Raw genomic sequence first — 24634 nt, forward strand, 5'->3', positions numbered from 1 at the left:
ACGGTGACATAAAGTTCTAAGGTTGTGGATGTGCTTGTTGCCACTAGGGATAAAACACCGATGCTTTGTCTAAGGATATTTGTGTTGATTACATTACGCACCATACTTAATGCAATTGTACATTGTTTACAACTTAATGCTGGAGGGGTTCGGATGATAACTCTGAAGGTGGACTTTTTAGGCATAAATGCATGCTTGGATAGCGGTCTATGTACTTTGTCGTAATGCCCTGATTAAATCTCATAGTACTCATCATGATATATGTATGTGCATTGTTATGCCTTCTTTATTTGTCAATTGTCCAAGCTGTAATTTGTTCACCCAACATCTGCTATCTTATGGGAGAGACACCGCTAGTGAGCTGTGGACCCCGGTCCTATTCTTTACATCTGAAATACAATCTGCTGCAATTGTTCTTTACTTGTTCTTCGCAAACAACCATCATCATCCACACTATACATCTAATCCTTTGTTTACAGCAAGCCGGTGAGATTGACAACCTCGCTGTTACGTTGGGGCAAAGTTCTGTGATTGTGTTGTGCAGGTTCCACGTTGGCGCCGAAATCCCTGGTGTTGCGCCGCACTACTATCCTCCGCCATCAACCTTCAACGTGCTTCTTGACTCCTACTGGTTCGATAAACCTTGGTTTCTTACCGAGGGAAAACTTGCTGCTGTACGCATCACACCTTCCTCTTGGGGTTCCCAACGGACGTGTCGACTGCACGCCATCACCCAACACACCTAATACACTTGTCAGATGTATAGGTGCACTAGTTCGGCGAAGAGATATTAAAACACAGGTGGTATAGATGGTGGTAAATGGTAATTGCGATCTGATGTAAATATTGCAGGAAGTAAAGATGCAGTAAAACAGTAAATAAGTGATGTTTGCAGTATTTGGAAACAAGGCCTAGGGATCCTACTTTCACTAGTGGCCACTCTCAACATTGCAATCATAATTGAATATAAGTATAAGCACTTCATCATACTACTCTCCTGTTGGATAAAGAACTCAAATTCATTGGGCAAGTGTGCAAAAGCACACCTCAAAGGCGTATTCCCAAGTACTAAAAAACACCCCACACTGTCACCGTGAGCATTCATAGGAGGTACTAACACACCACAATTCATAAGGGAGTTACACACGGCGCACACACTGTGTCACCATTACACCGAGGTCACAGTAACTCCAAAGTTCACATAATAAGACACTTGAATAGCATATGACATCTAGATTGTAAAGCCTATGATCACATAGATGAACAAATAAGTGCTACTCTCAAACACTCTCTTGTTGGATAACAAACACCATTCATTCCGTAGGGCTACAAGAGCTCCCTCAAGCCGGAGTAAACAAGCTCCACAACATACGGAGTTCATATTAAAGTAACCTCTAGAGTGCATAATAGACAAGAGTAACATCTACATATTCATAAAGATCACACCATGGGAGAGAGAGATGAACCACATAGCTACCGGTAGAGCCCTCGGCCTCGGGGAAGAACTACTCCCTCCTCATCATAGGAGACAGCAACGGCGATGAAGATGGCGGTGGTGTCGATGGAGATGACTCCGGGGGCAATTCCCCGTCCCGGCGGCGTGCCGGAACAGAGACTTCTGTCCCCCAAAACTTGTCTTCACAATGGCGGCGGCGCTCCTGGAGTCTTTCTGGAATATGATCTGTTGATGTAGGGTTTTCGCGTCGCGAGGAATATATAGGCGAAAGGGCCGCGCGAGGGGGTTCCTGGGGGGGCCCACCCCATAGCTGGGCGCGCCCCCTCTTGGCCGCGCCGCCAGGTGGTGTGGGCCCCCTTGGCCCCTCTCCGTCTCTCCTTCGGTGTTCTGGGTCCGTCTCGGTAAAATAGGAGGTTTGGCTTTTGTTTCGTCGAATTCGAGAATATTGCCCGAACGGCTTTTACGGAACCAAAAACAGCAGAAAACGAGAGCGGCACTTCGGCATCTTGTTAATAGGTTAGTCCCGGAAAATGCATAAAAATATTATAAAGTGTGAGCAAAACATGTAGGTATTGTCATAAAACTAGCATGGAACATCAGAAATTATAGATACGTTGGAGACGTATCAGACGCCAAAGGATCATTGTTTGAATCCACATGAGCATTATTTGCAAGCATAGACATAATAACATCAATCTTGTCACTCAAAGTAGAAGTTGCCTCAACAGAATTTACCTTTTTACCTTGTGGAGCTCTCTCGGTATGCCACTACGAACAATTTACCATCATATTGTCCAAAAGTTTTGTAGCCGCCCCAAGGGTCATAGACATAAAAGTGCCTCCAGCAGCTAAATCCAATAAGTTCCTTGAAGAAAATTTTATTCCTGCATAGAAGGTTTGAATAATCATCCAAGTAGTTAGTCCATGAGTGGGACAATTTTTAACCAAAGATTTCATTCTTTCCCAAGCTTGGGCATCATGCTCAGTATCAAATTGTCTAAACTTCATAATATCACTTCTCAAAGATATAATTTTAGCAGGAGGATAATATTTTCCAATAAAAGCGTCTTTGCATTTAACCCAAGAATCAATACTATTTCTAGGCAAAGATAGCAACCACTCCTTAGCTCTACCTCTTAATGAGAAAGGAAACAATTTCAACTTAATAATATCACCATCTACATCCTTATATTTTTGCATCTCAACAAAATTGTTGAGGTGAGAAGCAGCATCATCAGTACTAACACCAGAAAATTGCTCTTTCATAACAAGGTTCAACAAGGCAGGCTTAATCTCATAAAAAGCTGCTTCAGGAGCAGATGGAGCAATGGGTGTGCAAATAAAATCATTGTTGTTGGTGCTAGTAAAATCACACAACATAGTATTCTCAGGAGTTGCAAGCAACAGAAATAAAAGCTATACTAATTTTTTTGGATTTTCGATATAAAATGCAAACAAGATAAAATAAAATATGCAAGCAAAACAATAACAAAGTAAAAGAGTTGAGAGTGAGAGACTCCCCTCGCAGAAAAGATGCTTTTCTCCCGGCAACGGCGCCAGAAAAAGTCTTTGCTGAGCGTGGAGTTGATGAAGGAGAATTTATGCGCAACGTTGAGCGGAACCCCAAGAGGAAGGTATGATGAGCACAACAGGAAGTTTGCCCTCAGTAAGAAACCAAGGTTTATCGACCAGTAGGAGAAAAACATTCTCTCCTGAGGTGTTGCGAACCAACTCGTGGCAGGGCGTACTGCCGGCGTCATCAGCAACGTGGAGACCTGCACACAAACAACCAAGTACTTTGTCCCCAACTTTCATCGAGGTTGTCAAGCTCACTAGTTTTTCTAAAAACAAAGGATTAAACGAACCGTGTGGAAGAAGAATTATTTGCAGAGAACAGAACAGGAAAATGTTGTAGAAGATTGCAATTAAAAGAAGAAGGACTGGGGTCCACAGTTCACTAGAGGCACCTCCCCAATAAAATAAATATGCTTGGGTAAACAAATTACGGATGGGCGATTGACAAACAGAGATTCTACGCTAATGGTTGGTGCAGAATACATGGTATGAAAGTATGCGGGCATTACAACAATATACATAGACCGTAATCCAACTGCATCTATGACTAATAATCCACCTTCAGGATTACATCCGCGACACCCTCCAGTATTAAGTTGCAAGCAACGGACTATCGCTTTAAGCAATGTGTGTAAAGTAAACGATGAAACTACCCTTGAATAGAACACCGCTGTTTTCTCCCTAGTAGCAACAACACATCTATAACCGTAGAGAACAAGGTCACTTCCCATGGTTAAATAGAGGCATGAATCCACTATCGAGCATAAATACTCCCTCTTGGAGTCGCTAGCATCTACTTGGCCAGAGAATCTACTAGAAACGGAGAGCATGCAAGATCATAATAACATAATACATAATCTCAACCAAAGCAATCTCTCTATAAATCGAATCCACATCAAACCAACAAGTAGCAATTACAAATAAATGATCTTGATCATGTTAGGCAACTCACAATATCTATACATGAAGCACAACAAGGAGAGGACATCCATCTAGCTACTGATATGGACCCATGGTCCCGTGGAGGACTACTCACGCATCACCTCGGATGAAGACATGACGATGTAGAGGCCTCCGGCGGTGATTTCCCTCTCCGGCAGGGTGCCGAGATGGACTGCAGAACCCTCCCGAACTAGGGTTTCGGTTGACGGCAGCGTTGGAACTTTTCATGGATGGAGGCTCTCGTCCCTGGGGTTTTCCCGATACGAGGAATAAATAGGCGGAAGGGCAGAGAAAACGAGGCGACGAGGCACCAGTACATGGGCCAGGCGCGACCAAGGGTGGGCCGCGCCTGCCCTATGTACTGCCACGTGGCAGCTCTCCTGCGCGTGTCCTTCTAGCTCCGTCTTCGTCCCAGAAAAATAAGACTCTGGGCTTTTGTTTTGTCCAATTCCGAGAAAATTTTATGTACAACTTTTACGGAACACAAAAACAACGAGAAAACGAGAACGGGCACTTGCGACGCTTGCGTTAATAGGTTAGTCCCAGAAAATGCTAAAAAGTGTGAAAAAGTGCACATAAAACATATAAGAATTGTAACAAAACAAGCATGGAGCATCAAAAATTATAGATACGTTTGGGACGTATCAGGTCCCACATAGGAATTTGGGGATCTATGTGGGGTACAAATCACCGTCAATAATCAAGTACATTGAAACCCTCATAGGGGATTTTTTCATAGCCCGTCACGCTGATTGCATCTTCATTGAGGACCATTTCCCTGCATTAGGGGGAGACATCAAATACCAAAAAGAATGCCCGGAAATCGATTGGAATGCCCAAGGCTTTTCCTCCACTGATCCACGTACTCAAGAAACTGAACTTCAAGTTTGGAAAATAATTGATTTTCAACACATTGCAAATAACCTGCTAGATTCATTTACTGACTATAAAGGTGTTACAAACTTCTATAATCCTGCCAGAAATGCACCCGAAAGAGTGGAGGTACCAACAAAAACCACTCAACTCCCTATTCAAAGGAAGAGGGGGAGAAGTACGACCACAGAACATGATTCAGCTTCTCGCAAGCAACAAAGGAAGCATAGGAAGAAACCCTCTGAACTAGTAAATGTAAATCAACCTATCGTTGATAATCATCAAATGGGTAATGAACACCCAGTGGAAGAACGACCTCCACAACCCAGCTCAGTTGTGCACTCAATGATTGGGACATCGAAAAACCCTGAATCAGTCGTATTGGGAAATCACGACCATTCAACAAGGGTAAATGAAATTTCCACAAACTATATAGATTCTGGAGAATCTTACAATCGTAAGTCTACAATTGTTTACATATATTTCTCAAGCTGCGAGTTGCAAACAACCTTCTAAATGATCATGATCCAAAGACCATGGCGAGTGTGAGAAACGCTCCGACTAGCCTAAATGGAAGGATACAATCCAATTTGAATTAGCCTCGCTCAATACAAGAAAGGTATTCGGTGAAGCAATACCTACGCCTCCCGAGTTTTCCTGTGGGATTCAAATGGGTTTTCGTCCGTAAGAGGAATAAGAACAATGAGGTGGTGAGATATAAAGCAAGGCTTGTAGCCCAATATTTCACGCAGAGACCATGCATTGATTTCAATGAAACATATTCTCCAGTAATGAGTGGTATTACTTTCCAATATCTTATATCTATGGTAGTACAAAATCGTCTATCTATTTAGTTGATGGACGTGGTGACCGCTTACCTTTACGGCTCTCTTGATTCGGACATATACATGAAGGTTCCTGATGGAATCCCAATTCGGGATCCAAACGCAAAACGCAACGTATATTGTGTAAAACTAAATAAGTCTTTGTACGGCTTAAAGCAGTCGGGACACATGTGGTACAACCGATGTCGATGGTACTCCTCGGCAATGCCCTTCGTTTGGGGCTTAGGTTAGATGGAATCCTGTAGGCTGACACGAGACATCGGTTACCAAACAAGCGGGGAAAGTGATTTACCCAGGTTCGGGGCCCTCGATGAGGTAAAACCCTTACGTCTTGCCTGTCTGATCTTGATTATGAAAATATCGGGTTACAATGGGGTGCCGAAGGTTTCGGCTGAGATCTCGTCGAGAGGTTAAGTTCTACGGGGACCTAGCTCTAGACTTTTGGTGGCTAAATATGCTAAGATTGCGTGTGTCCCTCGGCAGCCCCTCTCCTGGCCCTTATATAGGGAGCCAGGTCTCGAGAGTTCTGTCCGGGTACGACTAGGTTACAAAGAATCCTAGTCCTAAACTTCCCTTGTATTCTTCGTTTCTTCGTCTTGTTCTCCAAGGATTCTTCTTTGGCACCGACGTAGTGGCCCACCTTGCCATCGAGTGTCTTCATGGGCCTCTAGTTGGGCCGCATGGGATAGTGCAATAGCAGTTACCCGAAGGGTAATGCCCACGTCAACCGACTTAGTGAGTTCCTCTTGAAAAAGGGGTACTCCAATAATGATGATTGCCCATGTGTTTTCATCAAAAAGTCCACAACTAGATTTTGCATTATTTCAGTGTATGTCGATGATCTAAACATCATTGGCAATACACAAGATATTGATGAAGCACGCGATCACCTAAAGATGGAATTTGAGATGAAGGATTTGGGTAAAACCAAATTTAGCTTGGGATTACAACTCGAGCACCTTCCCTCAGGTATTTTGGTTCATCAAACCGCCTATATCCAGAAAATGTAGGATAAATTCAATATGGACAAATCCTATCCATCCAAAACTCCCATGGTTGTTCGATCTCTAGACGTAGAGAAAGATCAATTTAGACCAAGGGATGAAGGAGAAGAGATATTGGGATCAGAAGTCCCATATCTCAGTGTTGTTGGAGCGCTCATGTATCTCGCAAATTGCACCAGGCTTGACATTGCATTTGCAGTAAATTTACTAGCTAGACATAGCGCAGCTCCCATGAAACGCCATTGGAGTGGAGTAAAGAATATCTTTTGATATCTCTAAGGCACAAAGGATCTTGGCCTATTCTTTCAATTTCAGAAGAATCTGGACATTGAGATGATTGGGTATACCAATGCTGGCTACTTATCAGACCCCCATAATGCCAGATCACAAACCGGTTTTGTGTTCCTATATGATGGGAAAGCCATCTCATGGAAGTCTTCTAAACGAGACCCTAGTGGCTACATCCACCAATCATTCTGAAATAATCGTCTTATATGAGGAATCACGCGAATGCGTATGGCTTCGCAGGATGATAAACCACATACAACAATCATGTGGTAAAGGTTCTATCAATCTCCAACCATTATCTAACAAGATAATGCTGCTTGTGTTGCTCAGATGCAAACGGGTTACATAAAGAGCAATATCACTGAACATATTGCACCTAAATTGTTTTATCCTCATGAATTACAAAAGAGTGGGAATATAAACATCTTGAAAGTTAAATCATGCGATAATCTCGCTGACCTATTCACAAAGTCTCTACCGGCCTCAACATTTGAAAAATATGTTCGTGAAATTGGTATGCGACGATTTCATGATTTGCAAGGATCAGGGGGAGTACACTCTTTTTTCCTTTTATGAGTTTACTCACATGGTTCTCATTAAGGTTTTTAATGAGGTAATATCAACACAAGAATATATGTCATACCTCTTATTTTCCCCATCGGGGTTTTTTACGGATGTATTAGGACATATTAATTGTCATCTAAACTTAACAATGAGTTTTATCCTTTTAAGGTTTTCTCATAAAAGTTATCAAAGATACAATGATCATTATATGTTGTATCATTTTCTCCTTATTTTTCCCACCGGGTTTTAAAGGAATTTTCACAACATATCAAATACTATTCTCCTCATACTTTTCTCACAGGGTTTTTGGGGGAGTTATTCCAAATGGAGGAGGAAATGTGCCTTGTGTATAGTGGTACCACAAACTCTATACTTAGGGAAATAAATTATTTTCAAACTCTTACAAAGATGAATGGAGATATTTTATCAATCGCCGGACGCATTGCGGTAATTGTTGGCACATGACGCGCCATATTTACCCTCCCTATGGGTACACAAATTATAACTGAGGATGCTTTATTGTATCCCGATTTAACTCGTACCCTCATAGGATATAGAGATATCCGTAAAAATGATTTTCACATTAAAACGCATGAAGACAACAAGGAGGAGTATCTCCTCTTTACCAAATACAATGGATATGGCAAACAAATATTTGAGAAAATTCCGTCTTTATCATCAGGATTGTACTACACATACATAAAACCCGTAGCACACGTTGCGTATAAGGTATTTTTCAGAATGTCAACGCATTTCAAACCTGGCATGATCGCACGGGTCATCCCGGTATTGGGATGATGAGGAAAATTATCGGCAATTCCAATGGTCATGACTTAAATAAAGCCAAATTCCCACAATCTTTGGATTTTGTGTGCCTTGCATGTGCTACGGGAAACTCATTTTACGACCCTCTTATCTTAAAATTCAAGCGGAACGACTCCAATTCCTTGAACGAATTCAAGGTGATATTTGTGGTCCTATCCAACCATTATCTGGACCTTTTAGGTATTTCATGGTTCTAATCGATGCATCTACACGATGGTCTCATGTATGTCTATTACCCACACGAAATCATGCATTTGCCAAAATAATGAGACAAACTATTAAATTACAAGCTCATTATCCTGAGAATCGAATTAAATCAATTCGAATGGACACGATGCTGAATTTTCCTCGGGTGCCTTCAATGATTATTGCATGGCACTAGGAATTGAGGTTCAACACTCGGTCCCATATGTCTTGGCCGAATCCCTAATTAAGAGAATTAAGCTCATTGCACGACCATTATTAATGAATTGCAAATTACCAACTTCATGTTGGGGTCACGCAGTTTTACATGCTGCTAACTTAATTCAATTGCGACCAACTGCATATCACAGTACTTCCCCTCTGCAATTAGTACGTGGAAATCTACCAAATATTCCCATCTGCGTAAATTCGGATGCGCCACATTTGTGCCGATCTCACCACCGCAGCGTACATCCATGGGCGCACATAGGAAATTGGGGATCTATGTGGGGTACAAATCACCGTCAATAATCAAGTACCTTGAACCCCTCACAGGGGATTTATTCACAGCCCGTCACGCTGATTGCATCTTCAATGAAGACCATTTCCCGGCATTAGGGGGAGACATCAAATACCAAAAAGAATGCCCGGAAATCGATTGGAATTCCCAAGGCATTTCCTCCTCTGATCCACGTACTCAAAAAACTGAACTTCAAGTTCGGAAAATAATTGATTTGCAACACATTGCCAATAACCTGCTAGATTCATTTATTGACTATATAGGTGTCAAAATCCTATAATCCTGCCAGAAATGCGTCCGAAAGAGTGGACGTACCAACAAAAATCACTCAACTCCCAATTCAAAGGAAGAGGGGGAGAAGTACGGCCACAGAACATGATTCAGCTTCTCGCAAGCAACAAAGGAAACGACGGATGAAACCCTCTCGAACCGGTAAATGTAAATCAACCTATCGTTGATAATCATCAAATGGGTAATGAACACCCGAGTGGAAGAACGACCTCCACAACCCAGCTCAGTTGTGCACTCAATGACTGGGACATCGAAAAACCCTGACTCAATCGTATTGGGAAATCACGACCATTCAACAAGGGTAAATAAAATTTCCACAAACTATATAGATTCTGGAGAATCTTACAATCGTAAGTCTATAATTGTCGACATATATTTCTCAACTGCAGTTGCAAACAACCTTCTAAATGATCATGATCCAAAGACCATGGCAGAGTGTGAGAAACGCTCCGACTAGCCTAAATGGAAGGATACAATCCAAGTTGAATTAGCATCGCTCAATAAAAGAAAGGTATTGAGTGAAGTAATACCTACACCTTCAGAGTTTTCCCTATGGGATTCAAATGGGTTTTCGTCTGTAAGAGAAACGAGAACAATGAGATGGTGAGATATAAAGCAAGGCTTGTAGCCCAAGGTTTCACGCAGAGATCATGCATTGATTTCAATGAAACATATTCTCCGGTAATGAGTGGTATTACGTTTCAATATCTTATATCTATGGCATTACAAAATCGTCTATCTATGCAATTGATAGACGTGGTGACCGCTTACCTTTACACTCACTTGATTTGAACATATACATGAAGGTTCATGATGGAATCCCAATTCGGGATCCAAACACAAAACGCAATGTATATTGTGTAAAACTAAATAAATCTTTGTACGACTTAAAACATTCGGGACGCATGCAGCTCGGTCGGCACGGCGGCGCGCTAGTTTTCTTCCTCGCCACTGCCGCGTTCGCGTGCTCGTGTATTGAGCAGCCCTTGTTCTCCTGCGCAGTCGTTCCAGTGTAGGCGCGATCCGACTACCGCCCCCGCGCTCGTCCATGTTCGTCGCCCGTGGCGATGGAGCATGAGCGTGTGCATTGGTACCAACGCAGGTTCTCGTTAATTCCAGATGTGAGAAATCTATCCATCTTCTGCCACGGATACATCGTTAGTGCTTTTCACATGCGCATGTGTCCTGTTTGTTTTTCCTAAATTGATTTAATCCTCCCACCTACTCATAAAAAATATAGAAGCTTTAGTTTACTTTAGCCAAAATTTGAACTAAAGTCTCAACACTACAAATGCGTGCAGATACATTCATATCTAGATAAAGTGGGTCACTTATTTTAGAATAGAGAGAGTATGTAATTATTTGTGTTGTTGGTGTCATGAACTACCTCTAGTTGGTGTTCTTATTGATTTGTGATTTCGCTTGGTCCCGATTCGAATGGATGAAGTTTTGCATGCCCAATAGCATGAGGCTACGACGGGTTCCCCCAAGGATCGAATGACACCCAACAACATCGTCGCCGCTAGCATTGGCCAAGGCAACGCGTAGCTTATGCGTGTGCCCATACACCAACCTCGGAACTCAACCTCGTCATTTTTTGTATCTTACCTTAGAACTCACCTTATGCATTGTATCTTACCTTTCCGTTGGGCATGTTTTGCTGTTGCCCCAACATTTTCTTTTTGGTTCGTGAACTCTTATATGGTCGTTGCTTTATTTATAAAGCGGGTCGAAAGCCTATTTCAAGAAGGCACATGTAAAAATATCAAGCACCACCACAACATGAGGAATAAGCCACTAGCATCACCACTAGTGGCATGATGCTGGCAGCCCACTATGTTTTGAGTTGGCCGCCCAAATCAGATGTGTTCATATGTGTCACCGTAGCGGAATTCACACCCACATATGGCTAACAAGGACACCAAGAACACAACAACTGAAGGAGACAATCCATCCACCATTGTCCGCAAAGTGGATGAGCCAAACGACCTCGGCGATTAAAGGATGAGCCGAGGGAAAGATATGCCAGCTACATCATGGTGAATTCAATGTTGCAAACTCATGAAAGTTGGGTACTTCGCCGAGGAAACACTAGTAGAAAAAAGGGCTTTAGTCTCGGTTCGCAAGGGCCATTAATCCCGGTTGCGCAACCGAGACTAATTATGCGCGACTAAATGCCCCCCCCCCCCCCCTTTAGTCCCGGTTGCTTACGAACCGGGACTAAAGGCCCGCCACGTGGGCGGCTGGCATGCGCCGGGGCGAAGGACCTTTAGTCCCAGTTTGTAACACGAACCGGGACTAAAGGCTATTTCGAGTTAAATTTTTTAATTCATTTAGGTTTCTAATTATTTTTCACTCCCTTTTTTTATTTTTTCAGAATTTCTACTATTTCAGTTATTTGCATAGTTTAGTCTATATCTCTAACTACACTTATCTCTAGTCAAATTACATACTCGTGGTCAAACTTCCCGCTCGGTCACCCATCCTCCCACTACTCTAGCACTAGCACGCTTAACTTCTGAGTTCCATCCCGTTCCGCATCCAAGTGCTTTACGCATGTATGTGATAGTAGTATCATATCAAACCTATTAACATATTGATCGATGTCACATTTCTTTATTGTTTGAATTCCAAATAATTCTTTTAATAAACAAAAGTAATGATGTAATAATAATATTGAATAACTAAATAAACATTAACTTTTTAATTTGTATTATTTTTAATTTTATTAATTAATTAAATATTTTTTTGCCAAACCTAAAACCTAAAAATTTGAAAATCTAAAAATTGGGTAAAAATGATAGTAATCTTTATGCAGGATGCAATTATTAATTTTAGGTTTTAAAAAAACATAAAAATATATAAAATCCGTAATTTATAGCAAAAACTAAAATCTTCCTGCTTTTGTATTTCCATTTGGAATTTTGAGAATCTAAAAATTGGCTAACTAGATAAACCCGGGTGAATTCGGATGTAACTTTTTCCCACGATCATTTTGATATATTATACGTTTTTTTTCGACGTCGTATGCAAAAGTTATTGCGGTTTTACCATTTTTCAAAACTTTTTTGCAAAAAAGTGAAAATTCAAATTTGTTAATTTTCCCTAATACTAGGTTGCATAACATACAAGAATCTGAAAACATTTTATTTTTTTGAATTTTCTATCATTTTATTTTCTATTTTACAGTGCTAAAAAAGGCGATCCAGGGGAGGTGCGTGGGGAGCCAAAAATCAGAAAAAAAAACTTTAATCCTGGTACCTTTAGTCCCGGTTGGTGTCCCCAACCGGGATTAAAGGTTCTTTCCCTGGCCGTAGACCACCGTAGCCCTTTAGTCCCGGTTGTCCCGAGCATTAGTCTAGGTTCACCAGCAGAACCGGGACTAAAGACCCATTAGTATCGGGTCAAAGTATTTGGGGACTAATGAGTTGGGATGGAAGGCCTTTTTTCTACTAGTGAAAGGTCAAGGAGAAAGTCAAGAACAAGTATTGGTTTATTGTCATACAGCATGTGTTACAAAAAAAGGCATGCAACTTTTGTGGAAATTCAACGTCTTATAAGTTCAACCAATTTTATAGTCAAAAATATAAAAATGATCCACCATAGCATATATTCTTTATATATATCATAGATGTTTATATTTGTCTCTATAAAAAATAATGTTGACTTTCAATTAAAAATACATGCTTTTTATTGGAACGGAGGTAATAATAATATCTATTATATATTAAAGACATGAGGTTAATCCACATCATTAAAATTAGTTTAGCCCTTAGATATATAATTTAATGGCCAGGATTTAATAAATTTGCGTAACATGTATGAGCTATATTTTGTGGCATACAAATGTCGCGTTTGATTCGCGCATGCACCATCCTGGAAAAGAAAACTACCGTATCCTCCGTTTTAGATCGGAAACGTCTAAGGGTGCGCAAGAAAACACATGAGGTTCAAATCACGATGGGTTGGTGCGACCGCACAAAGCAGTCCGGAAGTCGTACGTCATCACGTGGATTTTAATTGAGCTCAAACGTTTGCTTGAAACAACTTAAGGCATGTCCGTGCCGGACAATAAAATCAACCCAATCGATAGCATGTTCTAATAGGATTAGTTTCCATATTTATTGGTAATGTGGGTCTAGCTAAACTTGATCAAAACAACTAAAATCAAAATAAGGAGGTTAGAAATAGAGGCTCGAGGTTAATCCACATTATTATAATTATTTTAGCTCTTAGATCTACTACGTTTAATTTAGTGGCCAAGATTTAATAAATTTATGTAACATGTACGAGCTCGTATTTTACGGACATACATATGTCACGTTTAACATGTACATGTACCATCTTAGGAAAGAACGAGTCCTCCGTTTTAGACGGAAAAGAACCGTGTGGTCCATGGTTAAGGAAAACATTGTCCATTATTACTTCCCATCCGTGCGCCCACACCCGTAGATAGTTCATCCTTTTCTAAACCCCACTTCCTTATTTATGAACAAAAAAATAAATCATAGAAAAAAATTGAGAACACCACGAGACGAATGGCGGAAGGTGCGCCCGGCCGCCCGCACCCATCGATGGTTCATCCTTTTCCTAGCCCCACTTCCAAAATCGTGGATTTTTTTTTGGAGAGCACCAGTAGACGAAAGGCGAAAGGAGGGACGCTCAAGGGAGCGACGAATCCCAGCCGAGGGGTACATGGTCGACGCACCGACATCCGGGGATAATCGGAGGCTGTTGCTAACAACATCGACTGTTGTTTGCAGCGCCGAACGGGGAGCACCACCGGATAGTTAGACTCCATCCACTCCCGGGCACCTTGACCTAGCGTGAGCGCCGCCGCCTTAACCTAGGCTTCTATGCTCACCGGCGCACCCAAGATTTATGAGGTGAGTGCAAGCTCACGGCGAACATCGTGTATGGCCGCCTCCGCCCCACCGTCTTAGAGACCGATGACCCAGTTCGCCGACCCCGCAACGAGCGCACGAAGGTAAGTCGACACATCCAAGCAAGTATTGTCCTGCTCGAACTACGCTAGAGAGCAAGTAGACAGTGGAACGATTGAGCAACTATTTCCCTTCCGCTAGGCGCGTTGCGGAAGTAGACGCACAGGCAGGTGGTGAAACTAGATCCATCCACGATCGCCGGCCACGGTGTGAGGCCAGGCTCAGTTAAACCTCATAACCATGGCCAACGATAAAAGCTGCAAACACTAGCAATGGAAGCCACGACTTTGTTTTTTGTCGAAGAGAAACATAATACAAGTATGGATAGAGTTTTCTCTGTGGGGTCTCTTTGCGTTGTACACTGTCTCCTCATCTGATACTTCCAAATAATCTTGAAGCTACGGATCCAGCCGCAACACGAGCTGGTAGCTGGAAGAAGTTCACGAGGCTGCTTATGGATCTTGGAGGTTATGAACTTATTGGTAATCTGGTATACAACTAAAGTACCGCCACACAACTAAAGTTCCACGGATCGCTGTGGTCCAGCCCATCGACGTCCATGCAAGAGGAGAGCGGCGGCATCAGATCGGAGGTGGGATCGTCGTTGGACTGAGCGTGCTGCGCATGGCTCGGCCTAGGCGGTTCAAGTGTGGCAAGATGGTGTGTCCAGTGGCTGAAGTTTGATGTCGTTGCTAGGTGCATGTAGCCTAGCAGATCTCCTAGGTAGGGTGTTTGTTTTTAATACCTAAACTGAATTTTAGATATGATCATGGTTCATGAAGTTGCAGCTTGGGCGAGGTCGTACTGGTGCAGACCATAGTTGAATTGACAAATTAGTTTTGGAGGATAGGCACATCAAGTGTTTTCTATTTTCAAATATTATTTTAAACTTTATAATGGAGATACATTTGAGAGGAGGGTAAAATAACGTGAAGAGTTATATCCCGTAAGAAAAACATTCATACTAATTACACATCATTTTGGTTGCAATACAAATTTAGTTACATGTACGAATCAAAGATTACCATGTACATATGTCATGGAGATTCTGTTTTAATAGTGATATTAATTATCCGTGCATAAATTAAGGATGATTAAAAATGTTTCCTACATAAATACTATTTTCATATAACATACTATTTTGTGGTGACATTAGAACCGGGTTACTTTAATTACATGGCCTATTTCAGGCGTTGCCCTCGCATTTGCGAGGGCCACTATCCTAGTTAGGCTAACAAAATATAAATGCCCAAGAAATATTGGAATTTATCTGAGTCAACGTCTAGCTTATGCGTGTGCCCATACACCAACCTCGGAACTCAACCTCGTCATTTTTTGTATCTTACCTTAGAACTCACCCTATGCATTGTATCTTATCTTTCCGTTGGGCATGTTTTGTTGTTGCCCCAGTATTTTCTTTTTAGTTCGTGAACTCTTGTATGGTCGTTGCTTTATTTATAATGCGGGGCGAAAGACTATTTCAAGAAGGTACAGGTAAAAATATCAAGCACCACCACAACATGAGGAATAAACCGTCCACTCAGTAATCTTTACAACCGTCTACATACTCTTGAGAGAGCACCAGCAGACAACAGTACTCTCTTTTAGAGAGCGCAAGCAGTATTCTTTACAGTTTCCCAGACACTGAAATTTCAGTTTAACAAGTGAATAAATAAAACTGTATAAAATAACGTTCCATATGTACATCCATACTAGTGACAAAGAATATGAATCGGAGGAAGTAGAAACAAAGAGAGCGCAAAAAGAAAAAAGATGTATATACAAGGAGCGCTTGGGTACGAGGTCTCCTATAGTACTAGAAGGAATAACTAAGAAAAAAACGAGACGTGGTAGAGCCTAGACTATATATCCAACTAGGAGAACATCGAGTCGATGAGGTCTGTAAGCGGCGTCGCCATCCTTCGCTTGGCCGGAGTACGGATGAGTGCCTCCACGGTGTACGGGCTGTTCTTGCTCTGTCAAACAAAACAAAGAACATCGATAAGTACATACAGTATTAGCAACAAATCAACAAATCTGTCCACGCAAATTTGATCCAAGAAATCAGACTAAGAACATAATCGACGAGTCATAGCTTGGGTAAGTTGATAGTACCTTGGAGCAAGTGCGATTCTCTTGGTTGCAGACGGGGTATTCCGATGGGCAGCAGGTGGCGCCGTCCTTGCAGCAGGTGGCGGCCTTGGCAGGGCAGCACCCCCACACGAAGCACGTCTTCCTGACGCCGTAGGTGCAGCAGCAGGTGCTCCCCGCCGGGCACTTGTTGTGGCGGTCGCAGGCCACCGGCTTCGTCGGCTCCGGCGGGTTCGGCTTGGGTGTCGGGTTGGGCCCGGTCTTGACGGGGTAGGAGGCCATCATGGCGATGCCGCACTTGCCGGTGCGCGCGGTGACGTTGCGCTCCATGCGGATGTAGCCGCCCTCGCCCCAGTTGGGCCCCCACGAGTTGCGCACGGTCCAGTAGTCCTTGCCGTCGTCCGTCGTGCCGTACCCCACCGCCACCACGCCGTGGTCGAGCTCCGTGCCGCACCTGCCGGAGAACACCCCGGACTCGTACAGCTGGAACTCGGGCCCGCCGGCCTCGATGCCCACGCTCACGGGCTGGTGCGCCACCGCCTTCTTCAGCGACAGCTCGTCGTTCTCGGGCACGCTCTCGAAGCCGTCGATGGACACCACCGTGCGGCTCCTCTTGGCGAGGTCGCACCTGCCGTCCTTGGCCGTGTAAGGGTAGTCCTCCTCCGTGTCGATGCCGCCGTTCCAGGCGATGAAGTCGAAGGCGTCCTCCATCATCCCGCCGTTGCACCCGCTGTTCTGCCCGTTCCTGGCGCACTCCACCAGCTCCTGCTCCGACAGCGTCACCAGGTCCCCGGTGACGATTTTGTTGATGCCCTCCACGGCGCCGACCGCCGAGAACGCCCAGCAGCTGCCGCACTGGCCCTGGTTCTTGACGGGCGCGACGGCGCCCTTCTCCCTCCAGTCCACGTGCTCCGGCAGCGCCTCGACGCCGTCGTGGAGGTACCTCTCCCCGACGGCGTGGAGCCCGTGGCTCCTCGGTACGGCGCCGCCGAGGTAGGCGGCGCGGAACTCGGCGTTGGTGAGGTCGGCGAAGCGGTTCATTCCGAGGCGGAACCCGTGTGCTTCCGCGTTGGCGTTGTGGGCGTCGACGATCTTGAGGTTGGCCCAGAACGCGCGGAACCGGCGCTCGAACTCGCCGAGCGCGTTGTAGGAGCGGCGGTGGCGCGCGAGCCAGTGGTCATACATGGCGCGCACCTCGGCCTCCGTCCGCTGCAGCCCGCGGACGCCGTGCGCCGAGTTGTACGAGATGATGGACATGTCGGGCGCCGCGGCGGCTGCTGCTGACGCGAAGAGGATGAAGGCCAGGAGGACCATGGCCAACGAGGCCGCGGGCTTGCCGCCGACCCCCATGGTCGCGGTTGCCTCAGATCGTGTCGAGAGTCGATTGATCGAAAGCTATGGATTCACGGCGAGTCGTGGTTTGGTTCGTGTTGTTGTGTCTTGGGGAGGTTGGTGCGTGCCCCCGGCGATCTATATAGTAGGATTGGAGCGTGGAGTTGCGATGGGATTCTAGTTCTAGACGGTGGAGTAGTATGCAAGTATATATACTGTCCGGATCGGCACGTACAGGAACTGGTTTCTGTAAACTTCGATGTACCGGATGACTGGCGTTTCAAACACCGCTGTTCGATTCGATTTCAATTCAAATCCTACCTCGATTCAGACCCCAACGTACGTTGAAAACTTGGACGAAACGTACCACGATTCACGATAGGGGCAAAATAGCATGGGAACCCGCACAGCAATCTGACTGGTTTCCTTTGAGAATTCGTCCAACTTTCCCGTCCTTGGATGTTGTGTGTTGATTATGCTCTTCTTTAACAGGTTGTCGTACTAGTATTAACCTCATCCGCGAGCGTTTAGGGTTCCGGTTGGGGGTGTGCTAGAGTTGCTCTTAATCTCAACAAGCCCCTGCATATGGACTGTACAGTTGTACACCAAAACCCTGTGGTACTACCAAATCAAGTTTTGGTACTAGGAAAACTCAACTCAAATACTACCTCTGTCCAAAAAAAGATGTCTCAACTTTTTCAAAATTTGGATATATCTATATACTAAATCAGGTCTAGATACATCTAAATTTTAACTAAGTTGAGACGTCCTTTTATGAACGGAGGGAGTACTAGTACTGTACAAAGCACACACTTCATTGCAGTGCCGGAGCTTGGCAGAAAATCAGGGAGGGGGGGGGGGGGCAAATGGCAAAATATGAGCATTTGGGAGGCAAATGGCCAGAAATTTTCTATATCGTGAGCAAAACATGGATACACATGTGGTCAAACCAATAGTAATTGCTATTTCTAAGTCACGTGACGGAAATTGAAATTTATATGTCAGACAGGTTACATACTAGATGAAGCATAGATTTGAGCAAAACAAAGTGCAATTATAGGTGTAGAAGTGTTAACTAATGGTCAAACAAAAAATGACTTTTCTTGTTTTCTAAAACAACATAGATTTTTAAAAGGGGGAGTAGCATTTTGTCGTTACACAATTATTATGAATCCATTATATAGTGAATCGGACACAAAACACACTGGCCAACCAAAAAGCAGGAATATTGAGGTCATTTCACAATATACTAACAACAAACAGGATCCTAAGTGCTACAAAGTTGGCATAGATGAAGGAAAAAAAACCAGTGAAGCGGTTTTCATAACCAGATGAAAAACAATGGCACAATAAGAAATGCAACAGAGACTTGTGTTAAAATAAAAATATTATCTACTTTCTTTCATCAGATCCGGTCTTTTAGTTAAACTAGCTAGAGCGTGGAATTCCACAACTTATAGCCTTGACATGAATTTCTTACCGTTTCCAACGATTTTATGTTTTGATTTTTGTGCGACTCTGATTCTTCGAGCTATCTAGAGTAGCAATTGTAGATCTCTAATTCATCATCATTTCCTCTTTCAACATCATCGTCAAGACTCAAGAGTCTATATAAGGAGTCTGACAACTCTTTTGCACAAAAGGAGTTGTCTGCGCATTAGCAGGAGAGTTGAAGTAATTATCGCCTCGTGCAACGTGTGTTGAAAAAACAGGACCTTCTGCTAATCCAAACACTGCACAAAGATCGACTTCCAGTCGTTTGTTGACAAGACCAGTGCTCATCTACAAGGACAGGCTGCATAACACTAGCTAAATCGGTTATGTGTTATGACCAGAATATAGTCAAGCACAAAGCCCTGCTTCTGGTATTGGCATAATTGTTTTTAATGACATATTGGCATAATTGTAAGGGCCATTTTTCTTCACATCCTTTGAGTTGCACTTTTTTATGATTTTTTAATTGTATACTTCTAAGATTGTATCCCTGTGTTTATGCAAATGCACAGGGTGGTGCATACTTGTATGTTAGAAAGGTTGCCACCGTGGGCTGGACGAGGCATTTTTTGTAAATGAACACTAGGAATTTGGGGCAAAGAAAAATAGCATACCTAAAACTGTATGCCACAACAAAATGATTGCTTAAATAGAAAAAGGGAAAAACTAATCCTCTGCAGGATTCTTTGCCAAATCATCCCGGAGCCGAAGTCCAACATTAGAGATGGTAGAGATAGATATATAATCCAAGCATAAGGGAAAAAATCAGAATACAAGAAAAGTGAATTGTCCGCTTCCAACCTTCCCAAACTTCCGAAAGTATCATTTTCCACCGGCAGCTAACACAATCTGCTACTATTTGGCATGGTTACCACAGCTTTTTTTCGCGAAAACGCAAAAGCCTTGTGTTTCGATGCATTGATAGATAAAGAAGAGTTTATGTACAAATCCGAGAACGGACACACCACGCCGTACAACTCGACCCAAGAAAAAGGAAAAAACCTAGACTAGGGGAGTAACTGGCGCACACCCCGGGCTCCCGCGTCCGCCCAAAGCCGCGCGTTAGCAGTGATGTTGTTGAACAAGGATGTCACCGAAGGCCGCGCGTTGTCGAAGACCGCCTGATACGTCTCAAACGTATCTATAATTTCTTATGTTCCATGCTAGTTTTATTACAATACTCACATGTTTTATATACACTTTATATCATTTTTATGCATTTTCCGGTACTAACCTATTAACAAGATGCCGAAGCGTCAGTTCTCGTTTTCTCGCTGTTTTTGGTTTCGAAATCCTACACAGAAAATATTCTCGGAATTGGACGAAACAAAAGCCCACGGCCCTATTTTCCACGGAGGATTCCAGAACACCGAAGAAGAGTCGGAGGCGGCCAGCAGGGGGCCCACCCCACAGGGCGGCGTGGCCAGGCCCCCAGGCGCGCCGGCCTATGGGGAGGCCACCCCCTGGCTCCCCCGACGCTGCCTCTTCGCCTATATATTCCTTCGTCTCGGAAAACCCTAGTACCGAGAGCCACGATACGAGAAAAGTTACTGAGACGCCGCCGCCGTCAACCCCATCTCGGGTGGTTCTGAAGATCACCTCCGGCACCCTGCCGGAGAGGGGAATCATCACCGGAGGGCTCTACATCACCATGCCCGCCTCCGGACTGATGCGTGAGTAGTTCATCCTTGGACTATGGGTCCATAGCAGTAGCTAGATGGTTGTCTTCTCCTATTGTGCCATCATGTTTAGATCTTGTGAGCTGCCTACCATGATCAAGATCACCTTATTGTAATGCTACATGTTGTGTTTGTTGGGATCCGATGAATATGTAATACTATGTCAAGTTGATTATCGATCTATCATATATGTGTTGTTTAGATCTTGCATGCTCTCCGTTGCTAGTAGAGGTTCTGGCCAAGTTGATACTTGTAACTCCAAGAGGGGGTATTTATGCTCGATAGTGGGTTCATGCCTCCATTGAATCTGGGACAGTGACAGAAAGTTCTAAGGTTATGGATGTGCTGTTGCCACGAGGGATAAAACATCAATGCTTTGTCTAAGGATATTTGTATTGTTTACATTACGCACAGTACTTAATGCAATTGTATGTTGTTTGCAACTTAATACTGGAAGGGGTGCGGATGCTAACCCGAAGGTGGACTTTTTAGGCATAGATGCATGCTGGATAGCGGTCTATGTTCTTTGTCGTAATGCCCTAAGTAAATCTCATAGTAGTCATCATGATATGTATGTGCATTGTTATGCCCTCTCTATTTGTCAATTGCCCAACTGTAATTTGTTCACCCAACATGTTATTTATCTTATTGGGGAGACACCACTAGTGAACTGTGGACCCCGGTCCATTCTTTTACATTTGAAATACAACCTATTGCAATCATTGTTCTCTGTTGTTCTTTGCAAGCAAACATCATTCTCCACACCATACGTTTAATCCTTTGTTTACAGCAAGCCGGTGAGATTGACAACCTCACTGTTAAGTTGGGGAAAAGTATCTTGATTGTGTTGTGCAGGTTCTACGTTGGCGCCGGAATCCCTGGTGTTGCGCCGCACTACACTCCTTCACCAACAACCTTCACGTGGCCTTCATCTCCTACTGGTTCGATAACCTTGGTTTCTTACTGAGGAAAAACTTGCTGCTGTACGCATCACACCTTCCTCTTGGGGTTCCCAACGGACGTGTGCTTCACGCGTCATCAAGCACTTTTTCTGGCGCCGTTGTCGGGGAGATTGATGTCTACGGGTGCTTCTATTCTTGTAGACAGTGTTGGGCCTCCAAGAGCAGAGGTTTGTAGAACAGCAGCAAGTTTCCCTTAAGTGGATCACCCAAGGTTTATCGAACTCAGGGAGGAAGAGGTCAAAGATATCCCTCTCATGCAACCCTGCAACCACAAAGCAAGAAGTCTCTTGTGTCCCCAACACACCTAATAGGTGCACTAGTTCGGCGAAGAGATAGTTAAATACAGGTGGTATGAATGAATATGAGCAGTAGTAATGGCGCCAGAAAATAGCTTGCTGGCGTGTAGTTGATGGTGGTAATATGGTAGCAGTAGTAACGCAGTAAAACGGTAAACAAGCAGCGATAGCGATATTTAGGAACAAGGCCTAGGGATTAGACTTTCACTAGTGGACACTCTCAACTTTGATCACATAACGGAATAGATAAATGCATACTCTACACTCTTGTTGGATGATGAACACATTGCGTAGGATTACACGAACCCTCAATGCCGGAGTTAACAAGCTCCACAATTCAATGTTCATATTTAAATAACCTTAGAGTGCATGAAAGATCAATTCGACTAAACCAAGTACTAACATAGTATGCACACTTGTCACCTTCACACTATGTAGGAGGAATAGATCACATCAATACCATCATAGCAATAGTTAACTTCATAATCTACAAGAGATCATAATCATAGCATAAACCAAGTACTAACACGGATGCACACACTCGTCACCATTACACCGTGCGGGAGGAATAAAACTACTTTAATAACATTGCTAGAGTAGCACATAGATAAATTGTGATACAAAATACATTGCAATCATAAAGGGATATAAATAAGCACTTCACTATGCCATTCATAACAGTGAATAAGTATTCTGTGAAATATAGCCTAAGAGACCCACACGGTGCACACACTTGTCACCTTTACACACGTGGGACAAGGAGTCTCCGGAGATCACATAAGTAAAACCCACTTGACTAGCATAATGACATCTAGATTACAAGCATCATCATATGAATCTCAATCATGTAAGGCAGCTCATGAGATTATTGTATTGAAGCACATAGGAGAGAGATTAACCACATAGCTACCGGTACAGCCCCGAGCCTCGATGGAGAACTACTCCCTCCTCATGGGAGCAGCAGCGATGATGAAGATGGCGGTGGAGATGGCATCGGTGTCGATGGAGAAGCCTTCCGGGGGCACTTCCCCGTTCCGGCGGCGTGCCGGAACAGAGACTCCTGTCCCCCAGATCTTGGCTTCGCGATGGCGGCGGCTCTGGAAGGTTTCTGTGGGTTTCGTCGAACGTCATAGGGTTTTCGCGACGGAGGCTTTAAATAGGCGGAAGGGCAACCTCGGAGGGGGCTCGGGGCCACCACACCATAGGGCGGCGCGGCCCCTCTCGGCCGCGCCGGGGTGTAGTGTGGGGCCCCCGGGGCTTCCTCCGGCGGCTCTCGGGTGTTCTGGATGCTTCCGGGCAAAATAGGAACCCGGGCGTTGATTTCGTCCGATTCCGAGGATATTTCGTTACTAGGATTTCGAAACCAAAAACAGCGAGAACAACGAAGCGGCACTTCGGCATCTTGTTAATAGGTTAGTTCCAGAAAACGCATAAATATGACATATAATGTGCATAAAACATGTAGATATCATCAATAATGTGGCATGGAATATAAGAAATTATCGATACGTCGGAGACGTATCAGCATCCCCAAGCTTAGTTCTGCTCGTCCCGAGCAGGTAAAACGATAACAAAGATAATTTCTGAAGTGACATGCCATCATAACCTTGATCATACTATTTGTAAACATATGTAATGAATGCAGCGATCAAAACAATGGTAATGACATGAGTAAACAAGTGAATCATAAAGCAAATACTTTTCATGAATAGTACTTCAACAAAAGCATCAATAAGTCTTGCATAAGAGTTAACTCATAAAGCAATAAATCAAAGTAAAGGTATTGAAGCAACACAAAGGAAGATTAAGTTTCAGCGGTTGCTTTCAACTTATAACATGTATATCTCATGGATAATTGTCAACATAGAGTAATATAACAAATGCAATATGCAAGTATGTAGGAATCAATGCACAGTTCACACAAGTGTTTGCTTCTTGAGGTGGAGAGAGATAGGTGAACTGACTCAACATAAAAGTAAAAAGAATGGTCCTTCAAAGAGGAAAGCATCGATTGCTATATTTGTGCTAGAGCTTTTATTTTGAAAACATGGAACAATTTTATCAACGGTAGTAATAAAGCATATGAGTTATGTAAATTATATCTTACAAGTTGCAAGTCTCATGCATAGTATACTAATAGTGCCCGCACCTTGTCCTAATTAGCTTGGACTACCGGATCATCACATACACATGTTTTAACCAAGTGTCACAATGGGGTACCTCCATGCCGCTCTGTACAAAGGTCCGAGGAGAAAGCTCGCATTTTGGATTTCTCGCTTTTGATTATTCTCAACTTAGACATCCATACCGGGACAACATGGACAACGAGATAATGGACTCCTCTTTAATGCATAAGCATGTGGCAACAATTATTATTCTCATATGAGATTGAGGATATATGTCCAAAACTGAAACTTCCACCATGATTCATGGCTTTAGTTAGCGGCCCAATGTTCTTCTCTAACAATATG

At 43.5% G+C, this 24634-nt stretch overlaps 1 protein-coding gene across 1 annotated transcript; it reads right to left on the reverse strand.

Annotated features, from left to right (window-relative positions):
• Positions 1-16183: 16183 nt before the first annotated feature.
• On the reverse strand, positions 16184-17750 carry LOC124663470 (cysteine protease 1-like). The gene is made up of 2 exons (XM_047201169.1): positions 16425-17750; positions 16184-16285 (listed from the first exon to the last, which is right to left on the reverse strand). The coding sequence occupies exons 1-2, from the start codon at positions 17748-17750 to the stop codon at positions 16184-16186; spliced, it is 1428 nt and encodes a 475-aa protein (XP_047057125.1).
• Between the last annotated feature and the right edge of the window lie 6884 nt (positions 17751-24634).

This window comes from Lolium rigidum, chromosome 6 (assembly GCF_022539505.1).
Source record: "Lolium rigidum isolate FL_2022 chromosome 6, APGP_CSIRO_Lrig_0.1, whole genome shotgun sequence".
NCBI lineage: Eukaryota > Viridiplantae > Streptophyta > Magnoliopsida > Poales > Poaceae > Lolium > Lolium rigidum.